Source organism: Limulus polyphemus, unplaced genomic scaffold (genome assembly GCF_000517525.1).
Source record: "Limulus polyphemus unplaced genomic scaffold, Limulus_polyphemus-2.1.2 Scaffold4211, whole genome shotgun sequence".
NCBI lineage: Eukaryota > Metazoa > Arthropoda > Merostomata > Xiphosura > Limulidae > Limulus > Limulus polyphemus.
Window position 1 is genome coordinate 26,507 of NW_013669821.1, and position 24,472 is coordinate 50,978.

The 24,472-nt window shown below is 36.9% G+C and overlaps 1 protein-coding gene across 1 annotated transcript in view; it reads right to left on the bottom strand.

Annotated features, from left to right (window-relative positions):
- The window catches only part of LOC106470774 (lipoyl synthase, mitochondrial-like), a 79,467-nt gene that overhangs the window by 25,736 nt on the left and 29,259 nt on the right, over positions 1-24,472 (bottom strand). Inside the window, exons 3-4 of the mRNA XM_013931340.2 lie at positions 17,543-17,688; positions 3,128-3,198 (exon numbers count right to left, since the gene is read on the bottom strand). Coding sequence (XP_013786794.1) covers positions 3,128-3,198; positions 17,543-17,688 — 217 coding nt within the window. The remainder of the gene's footprint in view (positions 1-3,127; positions 3,199-17,542; positions 17,689-24,472) is intronic.

A 24,472-nucleotide genomic window follows, 5' to 3' on the forward strand; every position in this document is an offset into this window, starting at 1 on the left:
CTGAGACGCAGAGTCTATGACAAAGTTGCACCTTTGGCCATCTAGCTTTCCTGTCACATAGCTGTTGGGACTTTCATGATGGGGGTTGGTGGGTGTCGCTCAACACCAACCACTGCTGGTCTTCTTGAGGCCGACTTGTTGGTAATATTTTTCCTACACTGGCTCTTCAAATGTCCTTGCTCCCCACAGTTCCAACAGCCTTTCTGGGTAGCAGCCTTTCCTGCTGTATCATCTCCCCTGTGCTGAAGTTTCCAGCATTGAGCTCTCTTGTGCCCAGGTTTGTTACAGTGCCAGCAAAGTCCCTCAAACTTCTCTGAAAGCTGACCTTTTCTGGCCTTGAATCCAGATGACTGTGCTGGACTTAACGTAGGATTCAAATTCGAGAGCTCTGGCCATTGCATCCTGCATGGTAGAGGGGTGTGCTTGCTTCACTTGTATCTTAAGTTGTGGCCTGTCCAAGGCACCTACGAATTGATCCCTCAGCAACAACTTGAGGAGATCGGGTGGTGCAGTTGGGTAGGCCTTGTATGCCATGCTCTCCAAGTCCTGTGCCAGCTCTTGCAGGCTCTCCCCTTTAGCACGGACTCTCGTCGTGAACTGTAGACTTCTGACTGGATTTGGGTTCCGTACCTGAGTTCTAGAGCCGACACCAGTGTTCTATAGCTGTGCCTGTCGGCTGCTGTCAACTGTCCAAGTACTTCCAGTGGTTGTCCCTTCAAGCTCGTTGCCAGATATACAGCTTTCTGCTCCTCTGTCCATCCATTCATCTCTACCAGTAGCTCAAACTGGGCTCTATATGCTTCCCATGGTGCTTTTCCCATCATATTCCTGTTGCTTCCTTCGCACTGGATCACTCCTATTACTGATATTCATATGTGGGATGTGACTTCTAACGGGGCTGAATATGTCTGCATTAGGGTATAGCTGCGGGCTCTGTAAGGGGCTTGCCATTGTCTGAGGCTGATTAAGTCGATGGTCAATGTATCCTCCTTGTGTAACAGACAATAAATCGTCTCTTAATGTATCTAATTTGCTTTTAAATTTACTAATTTTTTCTATTTGTACTTCTTGTTTCCTTTCTTGTTCCAGTTGCCACTGCTGTAGTCTCTCTTCTTGTTTCTTTTCTCGTTCTTCTTGTTTATTTTTTTTCTCCTCCAACAACTGCTGTAATTTCTCTTGTTGTTTATTTTCTTTCTCCTCCAACAAGTGCTGTAACTTCTCTTCTTGTTTATTTTCTTTCTCTTCCAACAACTGCTGTAATTTCTCTTCTTGTTTATTTTGTTGTTCGAGCTGCCACTGTTGCAGGTTTTCTTGCCACTGCTGTAATCTTTCTTCTTGTTTCTTTTCTTTTTCCTCCAACAACTGCTGTAATTTCTCTTGTTCATTTTGCTGTTTGAGCTGCCATTGTTGCAGGTTTTCTTGCAACTGCTGTTGTCTCTCTTCTTGTTTCTTTTCTTTTTCCTCTAACAACATATCTCCAGTTAGTTGCATATTAATAACTGGTACATGGATTTTTAATGGATTTACTTATATTCCTCTTCTCAAGTTGTGCTATGGACTTCTTCGTATACAAATGTATACAGACGAAGAGCTCAGTTTCTTATACACTGTACAGCTGGATGCATTAAGCATAGGATGAATAGAAACTTCAGCTTACATCAAAAGTTATTGCTCAGTTATGCATCATGTAAGAATTGTTAGGCATGATAATATTAATAAGCTTTCTGATTATGTATTTTATTTGTTTTGAATGAATATTATCAATCATATAGAATGAAGTATTTTGAAAGGAATGCAATTTGTCTGAATATTTTCTTAACATTACTTCAGTACAGAGTGTAGTTGAAATACATGAAAATGATGATTGTAAGTGTATAGCTAGAGGCAAGAAGTAACACTCAAACTTGTATATGAGAGGAACTTCACAAAATATGAGATGCTAGTGTTAAAGAACTTCTGCTGTCAGAAGGCAGAAGTTTACACTTTATGAAACTGGCAAATATCAAAGAAATGTCAGGTATAATAAGCTTTCTGATTATGTGTTTAAAGACCAGCATTTTAAGTAAATTATATGGAAACTCTGAGTGTATAGCTTTGAACTTGGAGAACTTGTGAAACTGGATACAGCAGCAATCACAGATACTCTTGCCTATATTTTTGATGTCTTCAGCTCTTGGGAAACAGGGCAGAACTAGTTAGACAAAAAAATAAGACTATACAAACAAATCAGAGTTAAAGATTTATGATTGTCAGGAGAAAGAAGGTATGTTTCATAGCATTGGGCATTAGATGCAGAAGTGGTGTATCTCAAAATGATAAGGTCCAAATATTCATGCTCAAAGCTATAAAAAACATATATGGTGATACAGGTCTTTTTTTTAACCATTGCAATCTTTATCTTTTGTTACATGTGTGACTCATAACAAGTAGGTTATTTGACCATTACTGTCAAATACAGTTTAATAAAAATTACATATTTTATAAAACTACATTTGATCATAAAATGAGGTACACATGTCTATTTTTAGATATTTTCCAAGTTTACATGTAAAATACAAACAAGTTTCATATCACATAAAATTTAAGAATTATTTTACACACCATAGGAGGTATAGGCTGTCCCCTTCCGCCATTGTGTAGCACATGAACCATCCATCCAATGAAAAGGTACCTGTGCCACTTGGGGCATTATCATTACTTTCATTTAGTGTCAGCTTTATGCATTTTGCTACCAACCTCCTCACTGACTTCTTCTCTCATTCATGGCATTGAGGCAATAAATTGAAATGGCTGCCAAACTTGAATCATTCATTCAGTAGCCCATACTAATCTTTTAGGGATATCCACTCCAGTTTTTCTACCAAATTTTATGATAATTGGTTCAGCCAGTTTCAACAACTTATGACACCATATAGATGGATGACTCTACTTTAATTATAGATATGTTGGAACAGAATTACTCTAACTTTGCCAATAAAAAAAAAGTCGAAAAATATATTAAATACTAAAATGGAAGAAACAAATACATTCAGAAGGATCCTGTGAATTGTATTACATTAAATTAAGCAGCTTAAAAGTTTTTATTTTTTGTAACTATTAAGTATTGTTATATTTAGATTTTCCATACCTTCAAGTGTCTCTTTGTTGGTTGCATGTACTGGCCAAGAGTAAGACAATCAACTTCTATAGCTCGAAGATCTAGTGGGCACAAATTAAACAAAGAATTATACACTAAATACTGTTATCTGCTAACTAACTAAATGTTTTTTTTAAGGTATACAAATTAAGGCTGAGAAATAAATAATTTTTCAGCACCCAAATTCATTAATGACCAAAATCGGAAAGGTATTAGCTGATTTTTATGAAGAGTTGATTTTGCAGCCTGAATTGTACTAAAATTGTGACAACTTAATACATAACACGTGGACTGGAAGTAATTCACAAAAATAACAAAATTAACCAAGAACTTACAAAACTTCTGCCAAAAGCATATGTTTATTTCTGTTGTGTTAAAAAGTAGTTGAGTTACACAATGCCTAACTCTACATAAAATATTATAATTGGAAAATATAACCCAGTTAATTTTGACACAACAGAAGAATCATACATGAAAGAAATGGAAGGGAGATGGAACTGAGAGAACATTCAATCATCCTCTCAAGCCATCCAAATTTTGGGGAGAAAAGAGCATTCAGGAAAAGATCAACCTGTCCCTATAGTAAATAGCGTGTGAGAGCAACAGTTCCCACAAGTAAGAAGGAAAAGAAATATGTCTGAGGAATAAAAAAAGAGGTTGAACCACTCCAAACACACAGCTTTATCTTTCAAAGCTGTAGAATCTGGAATTGGAGACCACAGGAGTGGAACCAAGGAGTGGAATCAGAAAGACAGTGATGATAGAACTCCCATAGTGAGCAAATCCACAAAAAACACCAGAGGATTGGTCCAGCCTATGTGAGATAACCAATCTACCACCATGGCTTGAGCTCCAAAGACATGACAGACTGACAACTAAATGCAATGGTTATGGACCTAAAGAGAGAAGGTCAAGGACTAGGAAAACAGAGGCACCAGGAGTGAATACCACCCCATCAGGGGATGGATGATATAAAAGAAGAGGTGTCTGAATGAATCATTATAATAATAAAAAAAAGGCCATAAAGACAACATTGAGGATAATGGCAAGCCTGTGGAGCCCAGTTAACATCATGAGGGCATAGATACAGATACTTCTCCTCTGGAAACCAGATGGACCAAGCATTAAGAACTGCACCCACCTGAACAGAGGCAGTGGTGGAAAGATTTGTATGTAGGGGTTCTTTTCTTTAAATGCAAAGCAACACAATGTGCCACCTGTGCTGCATTCATCATGGATATGCAAACCCATATATGTAAGTAGAATGAGCCCACCAACTTACTTCAAAGCATTGTAGGGCTCCCAACAGATGCAGGACTAAGTAGAGTAGGGAAGAGTGATGTTTTGGGTTGAGTGGATTCAAGTGAGTCATCACGATCACAAGAGGGAAAAAGAAGACAGTGAATCTCTAGGCATACCTGCATTAACAGGCCAGAAACCATTGAAGGGGACATTATGGACACATCCAAGAGGAACAAGCAGAAAATGAAGGAGACATGAGAGTCTCAGTACCAAAAACTCTATTTCTGAAGGATATAAAGAAGTAGGCTGAACCTGCCACACATACAAAGAGAGAAAGACCCCTAAGTGAATGAGATACAGGGGTATGTGTGTGTGTTAAGAATGAATTGGTGAACTTAATCAGCCACCCCATATGAGAAGACTCTTGAAGGAGAAGGAAGCTACACTGGAAAGGGCAAATAGAAGCCAAATGTCGGCAGAGTAATAGAATACTTTGCTTAAGAATGTAACTGATGAGTAAAATCCAACCAAACCAAAGAGAATTGACAGAGCCAGAGCTAACTCAACAAAAAGGGCTGAAAACTGAAGAATTGATCATTGTGGATGAGCTGAAAGAAGAGAAAGGTGGATGAACAAATCACGATGTGGAGAAAGTGTCTGAGACCTCAAACTGGGAAACTGGAACCTTAGAGTGGGAAAACTGTCCACCAGAAACTGTGGGAAGACCAAAGTTGGGTCAATTCGGACAAACTGATGACTGGCCACAAATTACACATCTTCATGGGAATGACAAAAGGATGGGAGTAAATGCCCAGCGTGGAGTAAAGGAATTATCTTATGGAATTTGATACAGGTAAGATGGGGAGTAGAAAAACAAGAAAAACCTAATGATAATGCACCTGGGGAACTCCATGGGTTGTAGCAAAAGGATTCCATAGCTGTAAAATGTGGAAGAGCAGAGCTCCCACAGGACTGGAGCTGAGAGGTGACACCAGAAAATAAATTGCCCCCAGAACCTGCAACAGCTAGTCCTCAAAGAGGGAAACCTTGGACAGTAACAAGACAAGGACCAGGAGAGGAGACAACTGTAAGATGCTGTATGTGATGTAAAACCTGAGGGGGTCACCTCTTCCCAAAAGCCAGATATTAAAGTGAGTACAGATTACTGCTGATAAGCTGCATCATCAAGATACCAAAGATACCCCTAAAAACCATGTCACAAAGAAAAAGTGCAACACAGAGGGCCTGGAGATTTGATTGGAAGAGGCAAATGTCAAAAAATAAGGCAACCTAACAAATTATATCCCAGAAACAAAGAAACTAAGTTAACTGGGACAAAATGAAAGAAAATTAAGAGCAAAGTGGAAAACATGTATATGTAAATTGCCAAAATCAAACTGATAGGGTCAAGATAGAAAGCCTCTGAAAAAAGAGAAAGTGTGGGAATGAATGAAGAAGTTGAGTAAGAGAAGAAGATGAGTAGATGAAGAGAGAGAGAGAGAGAAAGAAAAAAGAAGATATATTAAAGCTGAAAGAAAAGATTCAAGTGATGGAGGCTCATGCAACAAGGGAGCTCAAGATTCAGCAAAAAATAACTGGAGGAAGCGAAAACAAAAGACATATACCTCTGGAATCTAAGCAGTGAAGAATGAAGGTGAGAATACCTGATCTTCAACAAAAAGAGGGCATTAGAAGCAAAAACAGTTGTAGAAATAAGTGGTGAAACATGTTACCATTAGGGACAGACTCAGCTGAAGTAATGGAAGCAGAAGATCAGAATGGAACTAACCACATGGTGCAGGACAGTGATAATACCACTCAACGTCAGATGTTTCCTGTCAAGATGTAGTACTGGATGACACCTGTGAAGGAGTGTCAAAAACCTGAGGAGATGTCAAAAATGTGGAAACATGAATACATAATCAAGTTGATCCATGAAACTGATTCTGATGGGGTTTATTTTTTAAAATATGAGAAATATCACAGAATCCAAGTTTTTTTTTGTTTTATGAGAAATCAACCAGGAACATTGACAGTGCATAGGCCTAATGATGGTTGTGAAAATAACAGAACAAAATCCATATGTTGGATTAAACAACAGGAACAAACAATGAGAACATATGTCCCAAAGGAAAAATCTAAGTACAAGAAAATCAAATTGAAGATAATGCAAATGTGGTATCATTCTTGCATATAATCAAGAAAATTAAGGAAAGAAAGATTACACTACAAAAGGTAACAAAATTTTAAATTAATAAATGCAAATTTCCAGTAATTCCTAAAAAAATACGTCTGCAGACAATAAGTGCCAATGAAAGAAAGACCCTTTGTTCAAATGCTAGTACTAATGGAGATCACTATTACTGCACATGTACGATGTGCTGCCCTCATAGTAGTTGAGGACTATACTCTAATGATGATTACATCATAGGCTGGTACAATACAAGATGACATGTGTAAGGGTAGAAACTTTGTTCATGACTTGTGACATGCACAGAAATTTCCAAAGCAGTGCATGTGCGGTAACAGATCTTTGTTGTGCAGAGAGGTTATAATGGTCTAAAACACAAACAGCCACTACAATCAGGTTTGAAACTCAAAAAACAAATTTATTATACTTTGACAACCACAGAAATCCAAAACGAAACTTTGAAACATGTGAAATATAAAGTTTATAAATTTGTTTTTGTGTTTCAACCCTGGCTGTAGTGACCTTTAGATTGGCACCCAAACAGGAACCTTTTCATATAGAGTATTTGAGTTTTGACTTTTGAGTGGATTGTTTTTCAGTTCATTGTCAAGTGATTAATTCAGCAATAATTTAGGTTCAGTTAAGTTGTAGCCAATAATAACTGTTACTACGGATTTCGGCCAGGTGGTTAGGGTGCTCGACTTGTAATCTGAGGGTCGTGGGTTCGAATCCCTGTCCCACCAAACATGCTCACCCTTTCAGCCATGGGGGCATTATATTGTGACGATCAATCCCACAATTTGTTGGTGAAAGAGTAGCCCAAGAGTTGGTGGTGGGTGGTGATGACTAGCTTCTTTCCCTTTACTCTTATACTGCTAAATTATGGATGGCTAGTGCAGATAGCCCTCATGCAGCTTTGCACGAAATTCAAAAACAAACAAACAAACTATGGATTTTAATGAAGCTGATGTGGAAAGTTTGAAGCAGTGTTGATGGAACAGGTGCAACTGCTAATAGCTCACCTACTTGCAAGAGAAAGAAAGTTTCCCTTCCCCCCCACCTCAAACTTCAAGAGTTTATTCTATAATTAGTGCTGTGGAAAATTCATTGACTTACATCACCACCACTGCCTTTTGAGAGGTTTGACAGTAAGTTGGAATTCAATGTCTTGGAGTTTCTTAAAAGTTTGAAAAGACATTCTTATATGTATGAAGTTCCTGAGAATAAATGGGTGGAAACTGCAGCTTCTTCTTTGAGGAGAGGGCCACTAGGATAATGGAAGGCTTTTTGATCAGAAATGGCTTTCTAGCACTGGGGAGAATTTAAAGAAACTTTGATTAATTTGTACCCAGCAATATTAGATAACACTGAACTGGCTAAAATACAGCTGAAACTGATCTGCCACACCTAATACTAAAAGTAAAAATTAATAGTGTGAAAGTAGTAGGTCATATAGATATTGGGTTGGATTATTCAGTAATAAATGAACAAATATGGCAACAAATCAAGAAACATGACTCAACCCTTCAGTTAAAAACTTGGAGTAAAGTTAACATGTGTTCTTAAATTAAATAAGCCATCTGTTAGGCATGACTCCAAGGCTGAAAAATACTAATGAAAGAAGTACAGTATTCATATTTGAAGAGTAAAGATGGCAAACAATTAAAACAATTTGTGTTGAAATATGCATGTATTTTGAACAATAACAATTTGTAAAAAGATTTCTCTGAATAAAGTATTGTAACCACTAGTGAAAAGTCAGTATTTAGTAAACCTTCTCACTATTCCTCCCCACTAAATTGTTGGTTTAGGGGATTTATTGGCACAAAGTAGCATGGCTATCTGTGCCAAACCACCAGTGTAAAAATAAAAACAAAAGGTAAAACTCCATGAAAAAAGTAAAAACAAATCAAATTAAAAGCTAAATAATGTCCAACAGGCTAGTAAAAAAAGTCAAATAAATGTAAAAAGGCCAATGGCTTAAAAAAGCTAAAAACACGATCAAGTTGGACAGTTTTACATTTGCCAACGACACACACCGCCCAATGTCAGTGGTAAACCCTCAGATAATACATGTCTAAAATGGTGTTGTTGCTGATGTTTGTAATGATGGCACAAAAGTTGAATGTGGGCATTTGTGATCTGAGTGTCACAAAGACCACACATTAGCAAATCAGTCCCACATAAAAGAGAGCAATGAGTAAAAAACTGTGACCAATACATAGCCTACACAAGACAACTTCCTCTCGTCAATCCTTACAGAAACTAGATGGCCCAAAAACAACAGTAGGTTTGATCTGAAAAAGCTTGTTATGAAGTTGCTCACACCAACTCAACTGCCAACTGGCACAAAGCTATGTCTCAATCACAGAACCATAGTCCATAAATGGAACAGGCAAGGCTGTGACAGTGTTAGAGCAGATGGGCTTATTGCAGTGTTAGCAAGCTCGTTCCCATGAATACCAAGATGGCCAGGTATACAAAAAAAACTGGATAGAAATGGAAGACAGTGAAAAGTGGGCCAGTTGTTTCTGAAAAGGATGAGAACATACATTAAGTGATTCCAGGGCCTATAGAGAGCCAAGAGATTCAGTGTACTGCTTAGCTTCTATGTGATCCAGGGGAAGAGAAATGGCATACAACTTGGCAGTGAATAGAGAAATTGTAAAGGGGATCCGGCGAGCAACCACTGAGCCACAACAAACCATGGCAGAGCCCACAGAGTCACCTGATTTTGAACCATCCATAAAAACAGGAACAGAAAAATGGTTTGAAAGATGTTTGGCAAAGAGAAGATGGTACTTCCAATTGGGAGTATCTGCCTTCTTTAAAGATACAGGTGGAGATGGTAATGAGTCATGGCAGGATGGGCTGATCAATGGACTTAGAAATGTTATCGAATGACAGACCCAATTCAGCCAGCTGTGCCTGGATATAAATGTAAAAAGGAGGGATGGCAGACTGTCTCTTCTGAAAGAATACAGCCCACTGATGAAGGAAGACAGAACTCCAGGTGGGATGTTGTGGTAAGGATCGAAGCTTGGTAGCATATTGTAAAGAAGGTTGCAAATGGCAGAGGTGAACAGTGGGGTTCATGGGACTTAGTGTACAGACTCTGGACTGGCGAGGTGTGTAAAGCTTCAGTGCAGAGCCAAAGCCCCAGATAGTGAACAGGGTACAACATCTACAAAGTAGAGGGTCTGACAGAACCATAAACCATAGATCTATAGTCGAGCTTCAAATGATGAGGGCACAATAGATCATTAACACAGAACATCGATCTATCTCCAAGATGTGGAAGAGAGGACATGGAGGATGTTTAATGCCCTTGTACACTTCAAATGAAGCTGCTTGATGTGAGAAATAAAAGCAAGACTATGGGCAAAGATACACCCCACAAACTTCACCTCAGGAACCATAGGAGTGGAGGTCCTGCAAAATGCCAAACCTCCATGTAGTGTCATAAATTTTCTCAAGATCAAAGAAAATAGAAACAAGATGCTCTCTCTTGAGGAGGGCTTCCCTGGTCAAGATTTCAAGATGAATCAGGTGGTTGAAGGTGGAGTGCTGTTGACCAAAACTAAACAAGATGTGCATTAACCATCCTTTCCAAGACCTTACAGAGACAGCTAGTCAAAGCAATTGGATGATAAGTAGAAGGAATATTTGAATCCTTCCCAGGCTTTGAGAAAGGAAGTACAATAGCCCTGCACCAAGCATCTGGAAAAATATTCTCTTGCTAGATCCAGTTTAAAACAACCAGAAGAAGAGCAAGAGCAGTAAAAGAGGGTTGCCATAGCATCTCATAATGAACGTCATCAGGTCTGACTGATGTACTGCCAGACTGATGAAGAGCAAGCTTAAATTCCACTAGTGTAAGTGGGCAATTGTAATCATAGAGACTTGATGGCCAAGAAGGTGGAAGAAGAGACAAAACTGCTGGAAAAACAAGCAAAGCTCTCTCCAAAAGTATTGGCAATATTCCGTACATCAGCAACTTCCTGGCCATTGGAGAGCAAGATGGAAAGGGGATGGAAAGCATACTTCCCACTGACCTTCCAAAACTTGTCCCAGACGACTTTGAAACTGGTGGAAGAAGAGATGCTAATGGAGAAATTAATCCGAGGTTCTTTCTGGCTTTGACATCTGACCTGCCAAACATGGTCATAGGCCCACTGGAAAGTAATGTGGTTGGAAAGAGTGGGATACCTGCAAAAGGTATCCCAGGCCTATTTCTGAGTCTTTCAAGCCTGTTGGCAGGCAGGAGACCAACATGGATGAAGATACTGTGGAAAACATGTCATAGTTTTGGGGAGAGAACAAAGAGCTGCTTCAATTATACAAACAGTTACTGCCTCCACGCAGTCGCTAATAGCTGGAAGACTGATTACAGAAGGATCTAGTTCTGAGAGAGCAATGAAAGTGTGCCAGTAAGCCTGCTCCAACTTCCACTGTGATACTCAGGTCGGGTGAAATTGACCACAGCCAATCTCCCTCAGAATATCTAAATGGGAAAATTATCATTGCCTCTTGGGTACTGTCAACCCTCCAAGAAAATGATAAAAAAATTAAAGGGGAACAGATAGATAGATCAATAGCAGTAAAAGATTGGCTAAGTGCATGAAAATAGGTAAATGAACCAGTATTAAAGAGAGAAAGGTTGTGATCTGAAAGCATATGGTCCACAGAACTACCTCTCCCATAAATATATGCATCAAACCAAAGGGTATTGTGTCCATTAACCCTATCGTGACAGGTCACGTGTCAAAGGCCATGTCATCTCGTTTGTTGACTTGAATTTGGCATGATGAATTGATCTATTTTTTACCAAGATGAACTTCCAGTATTGATCAATAATAACTGTCATGCAGTCCCAAAGTTGCTCCTAATTCAAATTCTCAAATGAGTTTAGGTTTAGACCATTTAAACTCAGAACCAGGCACTGTAAAGCCTGTTCTGGAATCTAGACATTCTAAGCAGTAACCTGCCTTAACTCTTTCCAGAAAGGGGTCACGGTTGAAAGGCCATGTCATTGCATTTGTTGACTCGCATTCAAAATTTTGTTGAACTACTATTTTATGAATTTATGTCAATAAATTTGCTATCAAACTGTATATTATAATTCAAATTTTAGTATTATATGTTAATTACTTTCTTAATTTAAAAGTAAATATTAAAAAACACAAAGAAACATCGATTTTTGTGTGTCATGTGGTATGTTGAAAGCACCACTGGTTCAAATTTGATGTTTGTGATGTCCAAATAGAAAATCCATAATTTCACATGAATTAGGATCTCAAAGTACCGATACTGACAAGTAGAATATAAAATAAGAATCTCTTTTCTATTTCCTAAGATATCTCTCATGTACTGAATCAAACACAGTGGCACCCCATCCGCCTCTTCCAATTATTGGACATGCTCCCTTATATACACTTACTTCCATATATGACATGAATAACCAATTAAAACCTCAGAATGTTCCCTTAGTTGCTTTCTCAGCCATTTTCATATGTTAGGACGCCATCTCGTTCTTTCAAAACAAGATTTCAAGGAGGTACGTTGTGTCTTTAGTCTCATCGAAATTTCATATCTTTTTAGACCAAAATACAGCTTAGTTACTAAAGTTCATAAATTATAATGGAATTCTATTGTATCAATATAGTAACTTATGATTTTGTTTGGTTATTTAAAATGTATATATGTAACTTAAAAAAATTTACTTTTCACACCCTCCACATGGGAAATTTCATAAGGTTTAACAACCTGCGACAAGCAGCAAATGAGTACAAAGGGCATAACTAGCAGAGATAATTGTTTGCTTTACTTCTTTATTTACTGTTCTATGTCTTAAGAAAACTAAGTTTAAAACCTTATATGTAAATAGTATTAATGTATATACATATATAATGTGTAATAATTGAAATGTGACTATATTTTACAAAATACTATTCCACTAAAACACAGCCAAGACAGGTCACTTTGTAAAGGACAGTTTTATATTATTGGATATGGTACCCCGAGTGCACGTGCGCTGTTTCATTGTAACTTCTATATTGTTAGCCAGGCATGGCTGAGAGGTCAATATAATAAAAATAATAAATATATATAAATGCATAACATTATGAGATTTAAGTTATTTAGACTAAACATTAGTGTTTTCATTTTACAATCTGTAGTCATTCTAGAATGAAAAAAGCATAATTTAAATTTATTTCCCAATTTTTTTATAATGGTTACGAGGCCATTCAAATTGACGGATCCCATAGAATTAGGGTAGAGAAAATAACAGAAAAAATATAAGGTTTTACTGAAAACACATGTTTGATATGTATTTATGAGGTTTTAGAGATTACACAAATAATATTTGAGATTTTTGAAATGAACAATAGTTTTTTTAGTTATAACATGAAAATCACTTCGCACTTGGACTGGTAATGAAATAGACTCGATATTTTCACAAACAAATCTATAATAAAAATACTTCATTAAAAAATCTGACTTTTTGTGTATGAAAAACTTGCAATCTTTACTAAAAGTACACCAAATTTGAAGATAAACTTACTGCATTAAGAGTTATAGTATAAATACTTAACTCGTGTATATTATACCAAGCCCGTCACAAAAGGGTTAAAGTCTCCCAAGATGAAAAAGGGAGTTGCCAACTGTTCTACAAGAGCATCAAGGTCTGATAGATTGTAAGTCTCTGGGAGACAGGTAGAGAGAACAAACAGTGATTGTACATCCCATGGAGATATGGATGACTACAGGGTTTATCAACTGGCACAGATAAGGTGGGTACGTGCTGGTGAGCTAGCAATGCATGAGAGGGTTAGGAATATAAGACCACACCTTACAGTTCAGATAACCCGTCTTGACAGTGGTAGGTGGATGTGGCAACATAAACGTCAACATAAGAACATTGGTAGGCAGCATAGTTCCTTCTTTATGAGTGGAGATATGTTGCACAGCAGAAACTCCTTGGCTGAAGAAACCAGTGAGGATCTCTGACTTATGGATTTTTCATAAATCCCTCTCAACAATCACTCCTTCGGAGTAGCATGGGACATAGCCTTAATAGGTATATCCCCAATGGCCTTCAAATTCAGGAGGAGTTAATTATGTTTTGGTGTTGATGTTTCCACCAAGATTTCCCCAGAATGTAGCTTCTTCACTGACTTTGGAGAGTCAGCAAGCCTGTCTAATCCTTTCTGAATAAAAATGTTTGCCCTAAATGTTTGTCTGATAAAGAAAACATGATGAGAAAACGAGGTACAGGTGCAGAATGGGGTGGAGACTGCTGTTCAGAGTCTTCCAAACATGTTTGCTTTCCTATCAATGTGGTACTTGGTTGCTGTTCAGAGTCTTCCAAACATGTTTGCTTTCCTATCAATGTGGTACTTGGCTGACCCTAGCAAATTGACCATGGTGGAACAACCCCAAGACTACCCCTTTACAGGAATTCAAGGCAAAAGTGGTGTATTAAAGTGCTACTGATATAAGAGACCCATCAATGACACCCCTCAACCTCCAGGATCCTCTCCTCCCCTTCACGGGTCACAACACACGGCAAACTCGTGGGTGGATGTTCAGATCCTACAGGAGGTAAACTGAAAATATAGAACCTTCCCTGGGAGGTCCCATCACCATGTACAGGAATCCACCTCAAGGGGCCCCCTACTAAGTTGCAAAAGCTACATGATCAAGTGGATGAAATGCTCCATGATGGGTTAATTGAGCCTTTCACTTCTTCTTGGGCCTCTCCAGTAGTTATTGTCAAGAAGAAGACTAATGATTTTAGATTTTGTGCAGGCTACAGAAAGTTACATCATATCTCAGAATCTGACTGATATCCATTGACCCATATAATCGATATTTTGAATGCTTTGTCAGGAGTGACCTGTATCAGTACGTTAGATATTGACAAATAACTGTTAAAAAGGAGGAACAACATAAAACTACTTTTATAACTGACAGTGGACTTTATCAATATAAAGTTATGCCTTATGGTATGAAAAATGAACCTGCCACCTTCCAAAGACTTATGAATAAGGCTTCAGCATGAGCAACTGAATGTTTCAAGGTTTATATTGATGATATTACAGTCTTTTCACCTATATTTGAACATTTGGTTTTCTACAAGCTTCATAAAGCTAATCTTACAGTAAAAATTTCAAAAAGTAAATTTTGCCAACCAGAAGTATCATATTTAAAATTTAAACTTATTTCTAAGGAAATACACATACATGATGACAAAGTGACAGATGTTAATGCATTCCAATTTCAAAGAACTGCAAGGGAAGTTAAATGCACTCTTGGGTATGTGTACCTGGTATTATCAGTTCATTCCATACTTTGCCACAATTGCTGAACCTTTATATTAATTATGAAGGAAGCGTATCAGGTGGAAGTGCACTCTCCAGTGTAAAAATGCATCCCAGAAAATAAAGCAGGCTTTATGTGGATCCCTTGTCTTGAAACTTCTAAAAAAAAGGAGCGAACACTATTTTTTTTGCTTCAAATGTTGGATTGGGAGCAGTTCTGTGTCAGAAGGGTGTCACAGCATATGCTAGTAGAATATTGAATTATGAAGAAAAAAAATTATACTGCTATAGAGTTAGAATGTCTAGCAATAGTCTGGGCTGTAGAAAAATGTTAAATATACCAAGGTGAAGAAAAAATTTACAGTGATCACTGACCATGTTACCTTGAAGTGGTTACAGACAGCTCAGAAGTTAACTGGTAGACTGATGCATTGGTCACTAAAGTTGCAGGGCTCAACATTTGAAATACTTCACAGAAAAGGAAAAGAGAATCAGTTACCTGATGCGCTATCTAGACATCCTACTGATACCCCAGAAAACACTCCAGATTTGAATGTCATTAAGCTATCATCTAAACTTTTTGCCATTGTCAATATTTGGCTACTGTACAAGCTAAAGATGATGAGTATAAGCATATTTACTTTTACTTGAAAACTGGACAGTTGTCAGATGATTCTACTATAGCTACAGACTGTAAATAAATCCAAACACTATGTTTTGAATAACAATGTTGAATACAGACCAGTTATTCCTAAAACACTGAGACTAGTGATGTTAATAGAATTTGCTACCTCACAAGGTGAGTTAATTTTTGAAATGTATAATAATGTTACTCATTCAACCACAGGGTCTCTTGTCTCCACAAACAGCCTTCTGACAGAATATACACTATCACTTATTCACAATAAAATTTACATGGAAAATTTTCCTATCCAAGCTCTAAAGTATATATAAATTATATGCATAGAAACAGATATTTTAACTTTAAATACAACAAACCACACTCAGTAAAATGTGAAATTATCAGAAATATATGACTTAATAAAAAAAATTCGCAACCAAAGTCTCTAAAAGAAGAAGAAAGGTTCATAAATTAGTTAAGCAATCTAAAGATAACCTATCAAATTCTATGGGATTTGCAAGAAACACAAAATACCCCATTAAGAATGACATAGCTAACATCTAAAACAGATATCATAACAATTTGTTCCAAAACTACAATGTAATATATATATGTATAAATGCAGAAGAATTTGCCAGAGCTCACTAGAAACTTGCTACCCAATGTTAAGTAATCTAAAAAGAGAGAAAAGCAGTCATGTGTTCTTTATCTATAAGCAATTCATATAAATAAGAAACCAGCAGAATCAGAGGCAAAAATTTTCCTTTGGCAAACCACAACTACCAAATTAAATACAATTGAATTTAGTCAACAGCAATGCTTAGATACATAAAAAAAAACAAAAAACAAAAAAACATGCAAAATGCAAGTAAACATGACCTGAAGCAGTCCTACAAATCGAGTCTAAAAATTACCCAGCTAAGGGGAAAATCTTAACTCTACAGTTAAAAGCCATTAATCTTGTGTGTGAGATTAATTACACAAATGGTATTGAAAATATTTTTTTCACTAGTCACTTGTCTTTATCTATGAAGAATATATATATATACTTATCTTATACTGATATCATGACTATCTAAGAAATCTGTGAGAAAACATCAGTATTACTTTAGATAGGTAGTTAGTACACTTATTTTTATGAATTTTAGCCATTTTCGTAACATCATGTAATTCTTATGGCATATACATAAAGGCCTACATTTATATTTTGTTTATTGGTAAACTGTGCGGATCTTAATATAACAAAAGACTAGTTAGTTTCATTAAATCCTTTTTGAATATCACGTTTGAAATCATTTTTGAATACTTTTAATATTGTTACGACAGCGGTAGTCACGTGACTCTGGTACCACGTCATGATATTCTCGTAGGATCGGGGAACATCACAAATAATCCAGTATGTGCTAGGCGCCCTCTATTCCTGTATATAAGTTCGCCGGTTAACGTGGGACTAATCAATTGGAATTGAATTGCAGACAGAAATAGAGACGAACAATTGAGTTAAGTGCATGAATCGTTCGTTGTGAATTATAGCGTCTGTTTAAGTTATAGCGTGACTGTGGAAATTAAGTGTATTGCAAAGTTGTATTGAGAAAGAATAAATTACTTTTATCTAAGAAAGGACTTGTATCGCTAATGTTTCTTCGGAAACAATTTTTATGGAAAATTAACAAACGACCAGAGGCGTAACAATATTAATACCACACTTAAGAAATTTATTTTGCATTGTTGGCTTAGTATATAGACTTAAGACTAACCTCAACCTATTCGGCTGGCCAAATCTTTTAAAACATGCTGGAATTACAGCTAAAAGTATTTTAATCATGAAGGTACAACGGATTACTTAATGTATTTTCATTACCATACATTTTAGTTTTGGTGTACTGGTTTATGACATTAAGTTTTCCCATTGTTAGTTTCTATATTTATTATAGCCATCATGTTGCCATAACATCTATGATAAAATTGAAATCCTAACATATAAGTGAGTTCTAAATATTGTAGTGAGAACATAAATATAGAATCACCTTCCATAGTTTTTTTTATTTGCTGATCATTTTCTCCAAAACCTAGCATGAGTGAGGTCTTTGTAACAACATTAGGCCGAACTTGCTTTGCTTGATGCAAGACTTCAAGAGACTGATGATACTTAGCTCGTGGGTCCCTCACATACCTGTTCAAATAAAATGTTTTAATTTTTTATGAACATTGTTTCACTTGGATATTACTCAGATATGCAAACAATGCATTATATACATAGGAACTGATTGATTTTGTTATCAAAATTACAAAAAAAAGGGGGAACAGTAACAAACTAAAGGATGATAAAAACATATAATGCAACTTTTAACTCTAACTCTGTAATCTTAAGTCCTGTCTTAGCATTTAATCACTTATGTAAAATATTAATTAATCCTCCTTGTAGTTAAATATGCAATTCAAAAGAGAGAAAACAAATTTTCAAGAATCTGTTCTAGCTGAACATTTTAGTTAGTTCCCAAAGCAGCATTAATTAAGTGCTAGGGCTACATGATCATAAAATCATCTGCTCAAAATAGTTGGAAATTGGATAAAAGTGGATAAGAAAATATCAAAAAGTACACAAAAATAATAGTAAATGGGTGTTGAACTTTATCAAAGTTCTTCAAATTACAAAAATCCCCAGCTTTAATTTTTTTTGTACATATTTATAATTCATCAATTTAGATATTAATTAGATAATTAAAACTTGTAATTATACTTTATTCATTTTTTCATTTTTAAGTATTTTTAACAAAATAAATTAAATGTAACTTGTGACAGATTGAAACCTTGAACATATAACCAATGCTTCACATTGAAAAGGAAGCCTTCATATTCTACCTTAATTTCCTATATGTTGTTGAAGAAATAATCATTTAACAATTAAAAAGATACAAAACTGTGTTTAATAATAGTATTTTTTTCTAGATAAATGTTATTTACTGATACATTAATATTTAATGGATGTAAAAAGACCCAGAACCGTGTACCTTCTTCAGCTGTGACCCACAACACAAAGAGTTTGATACAGAGAGGAATATAGACAACCATAAATGTGTGAGGACTTATGCTGATTGTTTCACTCTAAATCCAACACCATGCCACGGGGTAACAAACTCCATGCTGTGGCAAGATGAGGGATCCCAATAGAAGGGATGAACTTTATTTTCGAACTTTATTTTGTTTATATGGTACAAGGAGGCTAAACTCCTCTGGAGGCCAAGTCTCATCTACATCAGCAGAACACCACCGCCATACTCTCGAGAGAATGGTTATAGGCATCTTTTTGAGGAACTTATTCAGGAGGGTGCCTCCATGGTCAACCACCCTAGTGGCTTGGAACTGGAAAGTGGAGGACTCCCACACTCTACTAGAAGGATGTTGAGTCCAGAGGATCATCATCACTAGAGACAGTGCAATAGGTGACCACGAAACCCTATTTTGAAAAGCAGACCATACTGTTTTATTCAATCAAGGCATGGCAGGGATAGGCAGCTATCCCTTTCTGCTTTACCCATGCAGTCCATTGGTGGTATGGTCCAGAACAGATATATTTATGAAGCAAAAACATTGTGAGGTTATTCACCTTCAATCAATCTTGCAGAACACCCCATCTCACTGGTGAGCACTGCGAAGCCATGGAAGACAGTGCAATGCAACATGGCTGTACAGTATGGTTTTCAATTGAAGGATACCTGGTCAGGCACCAATCGCCATGAAGTGGGATCCAAATAGTAAATAATAAAGCAAGGACCCCTGAAAGGAAATAAATAATGAATAGAAACTTACCCAGTTAGAGTCGAACTGAAGTATGAAAAATGGTCACAGGTGGTAGATGAAAACCCGATGAGGAAGAAACCGTGATAAAGTGTAAATAAGGGGAGATGAACATATTAGGTGTAGTCCAGATGCCTGAATGTAGGAGTTCACCCAATAGCCGATGAACATGAGATGCCAGAGAAAAGGTAATGATGTCGAATCTGATGAGAAGACACCTGGAAGAAAGTCCGAGAGGATGATGACAAAGGGGAGTAAGCCAATGGGATAAAAAGCTGAACACAATTGGTGAGGGCAGAAGGAGAAAGATCTCAACTTGAGGAAAACTGCCTAGGACACCACAGAAAGAAGCTGTATGGGCAATAGAGCACAGACCATACATAGGAATCTATCCAGATTGGGAAGAGGAAAAAGATGGGAAATGAAAGGAAGGGAATTAGGTAAAAGGAAGAAGGAAAAATCCAGATAAAGGAGAAGAGAGGGAGTGGGAAAATGTAGGAGAAACATCATGGCAAACAAATCTGATGTACACAGGCATAGAGGAGAAGGAACTATGTTTGAAGATAAAGTGAAACATGGAACACAAGGAAAGTAATGAAAATGAAGGTAAAGTGAGGGAATAAAAGATCACATTAATACCCCAGGTCGGAATGGTAGACAGTCAGAGAGGATGACTAATCTGGAAAGAATGTATGAACATAGTAAGGATAGGTGAGGTAGAAACTGTGGTATCAGGATAAAAACAAAGGTATGGGACAAGACTGGCCGATAACCCAAGATTGAGGATACCAAAGACCCATGGTTGAAAAACCAGGGGAGAAACTCTGTCACCTGACACACAGAATTTCAATTTGCAGGAAATCTCAAACTTCTAGATTAAATGCAGAACACTTTCCATTTATGCCAATAAACACCCTGATCTCTTCACCAAGGACTGAATAAGTTTGTTTGCTTGTTTGAATTTTGTGCAAAGCTACACGAGGGCTATCTGCACTAGCTGTCCATAATTTAGCAGTGTATGATTAGAGGGAGGGCAGCTAGTCATCACCACCCACCACAAACTCTTGGGGCTACTCTTTTACCAATGAATAGTGGGATTGATCGTCACAATATAATGCCCCCATGGCTGAAAGGGCCAACATGTTTGGTTGGACAGGAATTTGAACTTGTGACCCGTAGATTGCGAGTCAAACTCTCTGACCACCTGACCATGTACTGAATAAGAGCCAAGCGTGAAGATGAACAATGTGAATGTCTATATGCAGTACCAGTGAATGAAGAAGGGCAGGAGACAAAAAAGAGGTAGTGGAGGTAAAAGTTGGAGTTGGAGAAGTCATGGAAACTACAGTTGAGCTAGCCATTAAGGAGCAATCAGAATGACATAACACATGATGGTAGGGATAAGGGAAATCACCCATGGAACAAGAGGATAGGGGAATGAATATACAGGAACCTGTGGGACCAATCCCAGGCCAAAGACGTCAACAGCCCTAGCTAGAAGAGGAGGAACTGAATACCAAATAGAGGCAATGGGTGGTTAAGAGATCTATGCGGGGAAAATACCACTAAAACAAAGCCACCAGGAAAAAAGAGAACTGAGAGACCACTCCAATGGATAGAATATGTCAGGATGAGAAAAACAAACTGTGATCTGAGTGAGAGCACTCAGAACATGACATGCAAAGATGAATATTGTGCATGGGGGCCCAAAAGAGCAGATCTAACATGTGAAAAGAGAGGAAGTGTGAACAGGTGTCACCCACAGGAGCAACTTCCTCAAAAAGGGACAAGAGAAGAAAAGGAACAGACCATAAAACCTTCTTGTAAGTACCAAAACTCAAAAGAGACAAAAGCATTAAGATAATATTCTGCAAAACATGTCTGAAAATGTGTAAAGTAGATCTACCAGATATTGAAATAGAAGTATGGAAGGCATTCCAATGTAAGGTAAGAGAGAACTGACAACCTTAGGGCATTGGAAAATTGATTCAGCCATTAGATGGGGAAGGTGAGCAATAGTGGAAGCAGATACGCAGACCCTGGCACCCGGGGACCAACACATTAATTTAAATTACTGGTACAAAGGATAAATTGTAAATGAAGCAAAATTAATGGTAAGAAGTATAGAGATTAAACGAAAGTAACTGTAAGAAGTATAAACTATAAAGAAAAACAAAATGAAACAGTCAATGTAGTAAAAAACAGGAAGAAAATGGTGTAGGGAATGTATCCCTTATGATGTTGAGTTGAAGATAGATCTGTAACTGTGGTAGATATGAACCTGTCCATCAAACTACAGGACACCAATAAATTAATTAATGAAAAGAAGTATAAATTATACACTAAATGAAATTAATAGTAAAAAGGATAAAGTATAAACTTGAAACCTGGTGGTGAAAAAAGGTTATCAATATTTCCATCCACCCGAATAGGGTCGGCTTCTACAGGAGGAATCGTGGACAATAACCAACGAAAACCCACATCGGGTCACCTACACCTGCAGCCTGTGAGATGGAGCTAGTCATAGGCATGACCCGAAGTGGTAACACTTGCTTCAGAATGAGACTAGAATATGCTGGGATAAATGAAGGAAAATTTCAAACTCCAGAGAATCTGGAAGTTATAATAAATGAAGACCACTTTGTGAATATACTAAATATGAACGTGAAACAGAAAAGAATGACAAAAAAAAACGTCCAAGTACAAACGCTGCCAAACAATAGGAGCATAAGGCCTCATTGTGAACTCTGCCTTAGATACAGCTAATTGTATGGCTTTATGTTATGTTTTATGGCAGAAGAGTATAGATGAAGTCACATACATCACATGATTACGTCACACTCTGTTGGTAGAGAAGTGAAGCATGATGATTTGCATGAGAGATATGTTGGAATCACTAGATTCCAATAGGGGAGTAGCAAATGGATTGTGACAAAAAACATCTGAGTATAAGCACTGCCAAACAATAGGAACATAAGGCATCATTGAGAACTCTGCCTTAATTACAGCTAATTTTATGGCTTTATATTATGTTTTATAGCAGAGGAGTATAGATGGAGTCACATGATTACGTCACACTCTGTTGGTAGAGAATTGAAGTATGATGATTTGCATGAGAGATATGTTGGAATCACTAGATTCCAATAGGGGGAGCAAATGGATTGTGACAAAAAACATCTGAATACAAGCACTGCCAAATCAGCATTTACCCAAATATCTAGGGAGGGGAGATAAACAAAATAGAATTGGAAGATTGTTGTTTAGTAAGGAAGTATGCGGTTCATAGGAAATAGGGGAAAGGAATAAAATGTCACATACCTGAGAAACGAAATCCAAAAAGATCGTTTTAGTTCTAACTGACTTCTCAGGCATGGCAATATCAGGAGGTGGAAATAGGTGATCCAAGTCCTCAAGTGGGGCAAGGTCTGGAGACAAAGGTTAACCCATGTAACATTCAATCTCCTGGCATATAAACACAGATTAATCCCCCACTGAGTTGCCCATACTTGAGGCCTGAGACATAGCACTAGTCACAGATGGGACCCCTAAAGTGGTAACATGAACTTAAGGATTCATAAATAACAATGCGACTGTAATGAACTGGGATTAAGGTGAAGTTAAGAAACAGTCTTAATAAAAACTAGAAGTGAAAATAAATGAAGACCACATCGTGAGTATAATACAGTTGAATGTGAAACTAAACAAACAAAAAGGAACACATCCAAGCACAAGCACTGCCAAACGAGAAGTGATAGTTCAGTAGAGGCGTATAAAGGGAGTCACATGTATATGTGACACTATTGGTGGAGAAGTGAAGCATGATTATTTTCATGAGAGACATGTTGGAATCATTAGATTCCAATAGGGGGGAGCAGATGGCATGTGTTCATGAAAGTTCGTATACAGGGGGCAGCACTGAATGGGAATAGCTAATCTTGTGAGAAGAGAAAATTACATGATCAGAATATATTTCAGGTCTGTATTTTTCACACATCAACTTTAGACATGAAGAAAATCAGGTGAGCTTATCTAGATGAATTAAAATTTCATTTTGTTCACAGAAAACTTTATTTAAGTAATCCCTAACCCTCAATAGATAAATAAAAAGGGTACCATATTAGGAGCAATAGATACCTAATGGCTATTGAAAAAAAAATATTTCTTACCACATAGGAATGTGACAAAACAGAAGTGCTTATGATTACTGATGAAAGTTAACATTTTCCTAATCTGAAAATGTATTTCCAATAAATACTCACCTTTTCACACAGAATAGCTATATCTGCCCATGATACTTCATGCCACTAGCCTTGAGCTAACTCCCATCTAAAAAGCACATATTTAATATGAATTGCACCATGCATGCATGATGTCATTATAAACCATGCTGGTTATGTGAATCTGAAACCATTGAAAATATCAAGTTATTATTTCAGAAGTTTGAAATATTCATTCCAAACAATGACCAAAAAATAGGAATGAAGTTATTTCATGTGCAAGTGCTTAGGTGAAACACTACATTAGGAGGCTGTGTTGCCCTCCTATTGGTGGAGGATTATTGTCACATGATGATGTCATCATGCAATAACCATAATTGCTAAAAAAAAATCAGGCTTAACTCTGCTCGACAATCAAGGGCAAGGAACAAGAAGATTGTGTAAGTACTTTATTCCTTGTTTTTCACATTTATTCTTCATTTATTATTATAAAAGTAACTAAAATTAAAAATACGAATCTTTTTAAGTTATTTAAAACTAGAATAGGTCAAATAAGTAATAATAACAATATAATTAAAATTGTTCACGAAGCACGCATGCGAGCAGCTCATAGGTAATGTAATTCAATAACATAACGTGAGCTGCATGTTCCCCCGATTGATTTACAACTTACAGTGGCACAGATAGTAGTTAGACACGGTTCGTAGGGCAATAAAACAATAACATTTAATTAGAAATACATGTATAATGTTATGAACTTAGAGCTACTTAGGATAAACGAATGTAGTTTCAGGTCACAATTTAAAGTCATACTAGAAAGAAAGGAAGGTTAATTTAGGTTGATTTCGATTTTTTTTTGGTGGTTATGAGGTTGGTCAAATTGACTGATCCAGTCTTGAGATTAGAATAGAGAAAATAACAAATAAACTATAAGGATTTAGT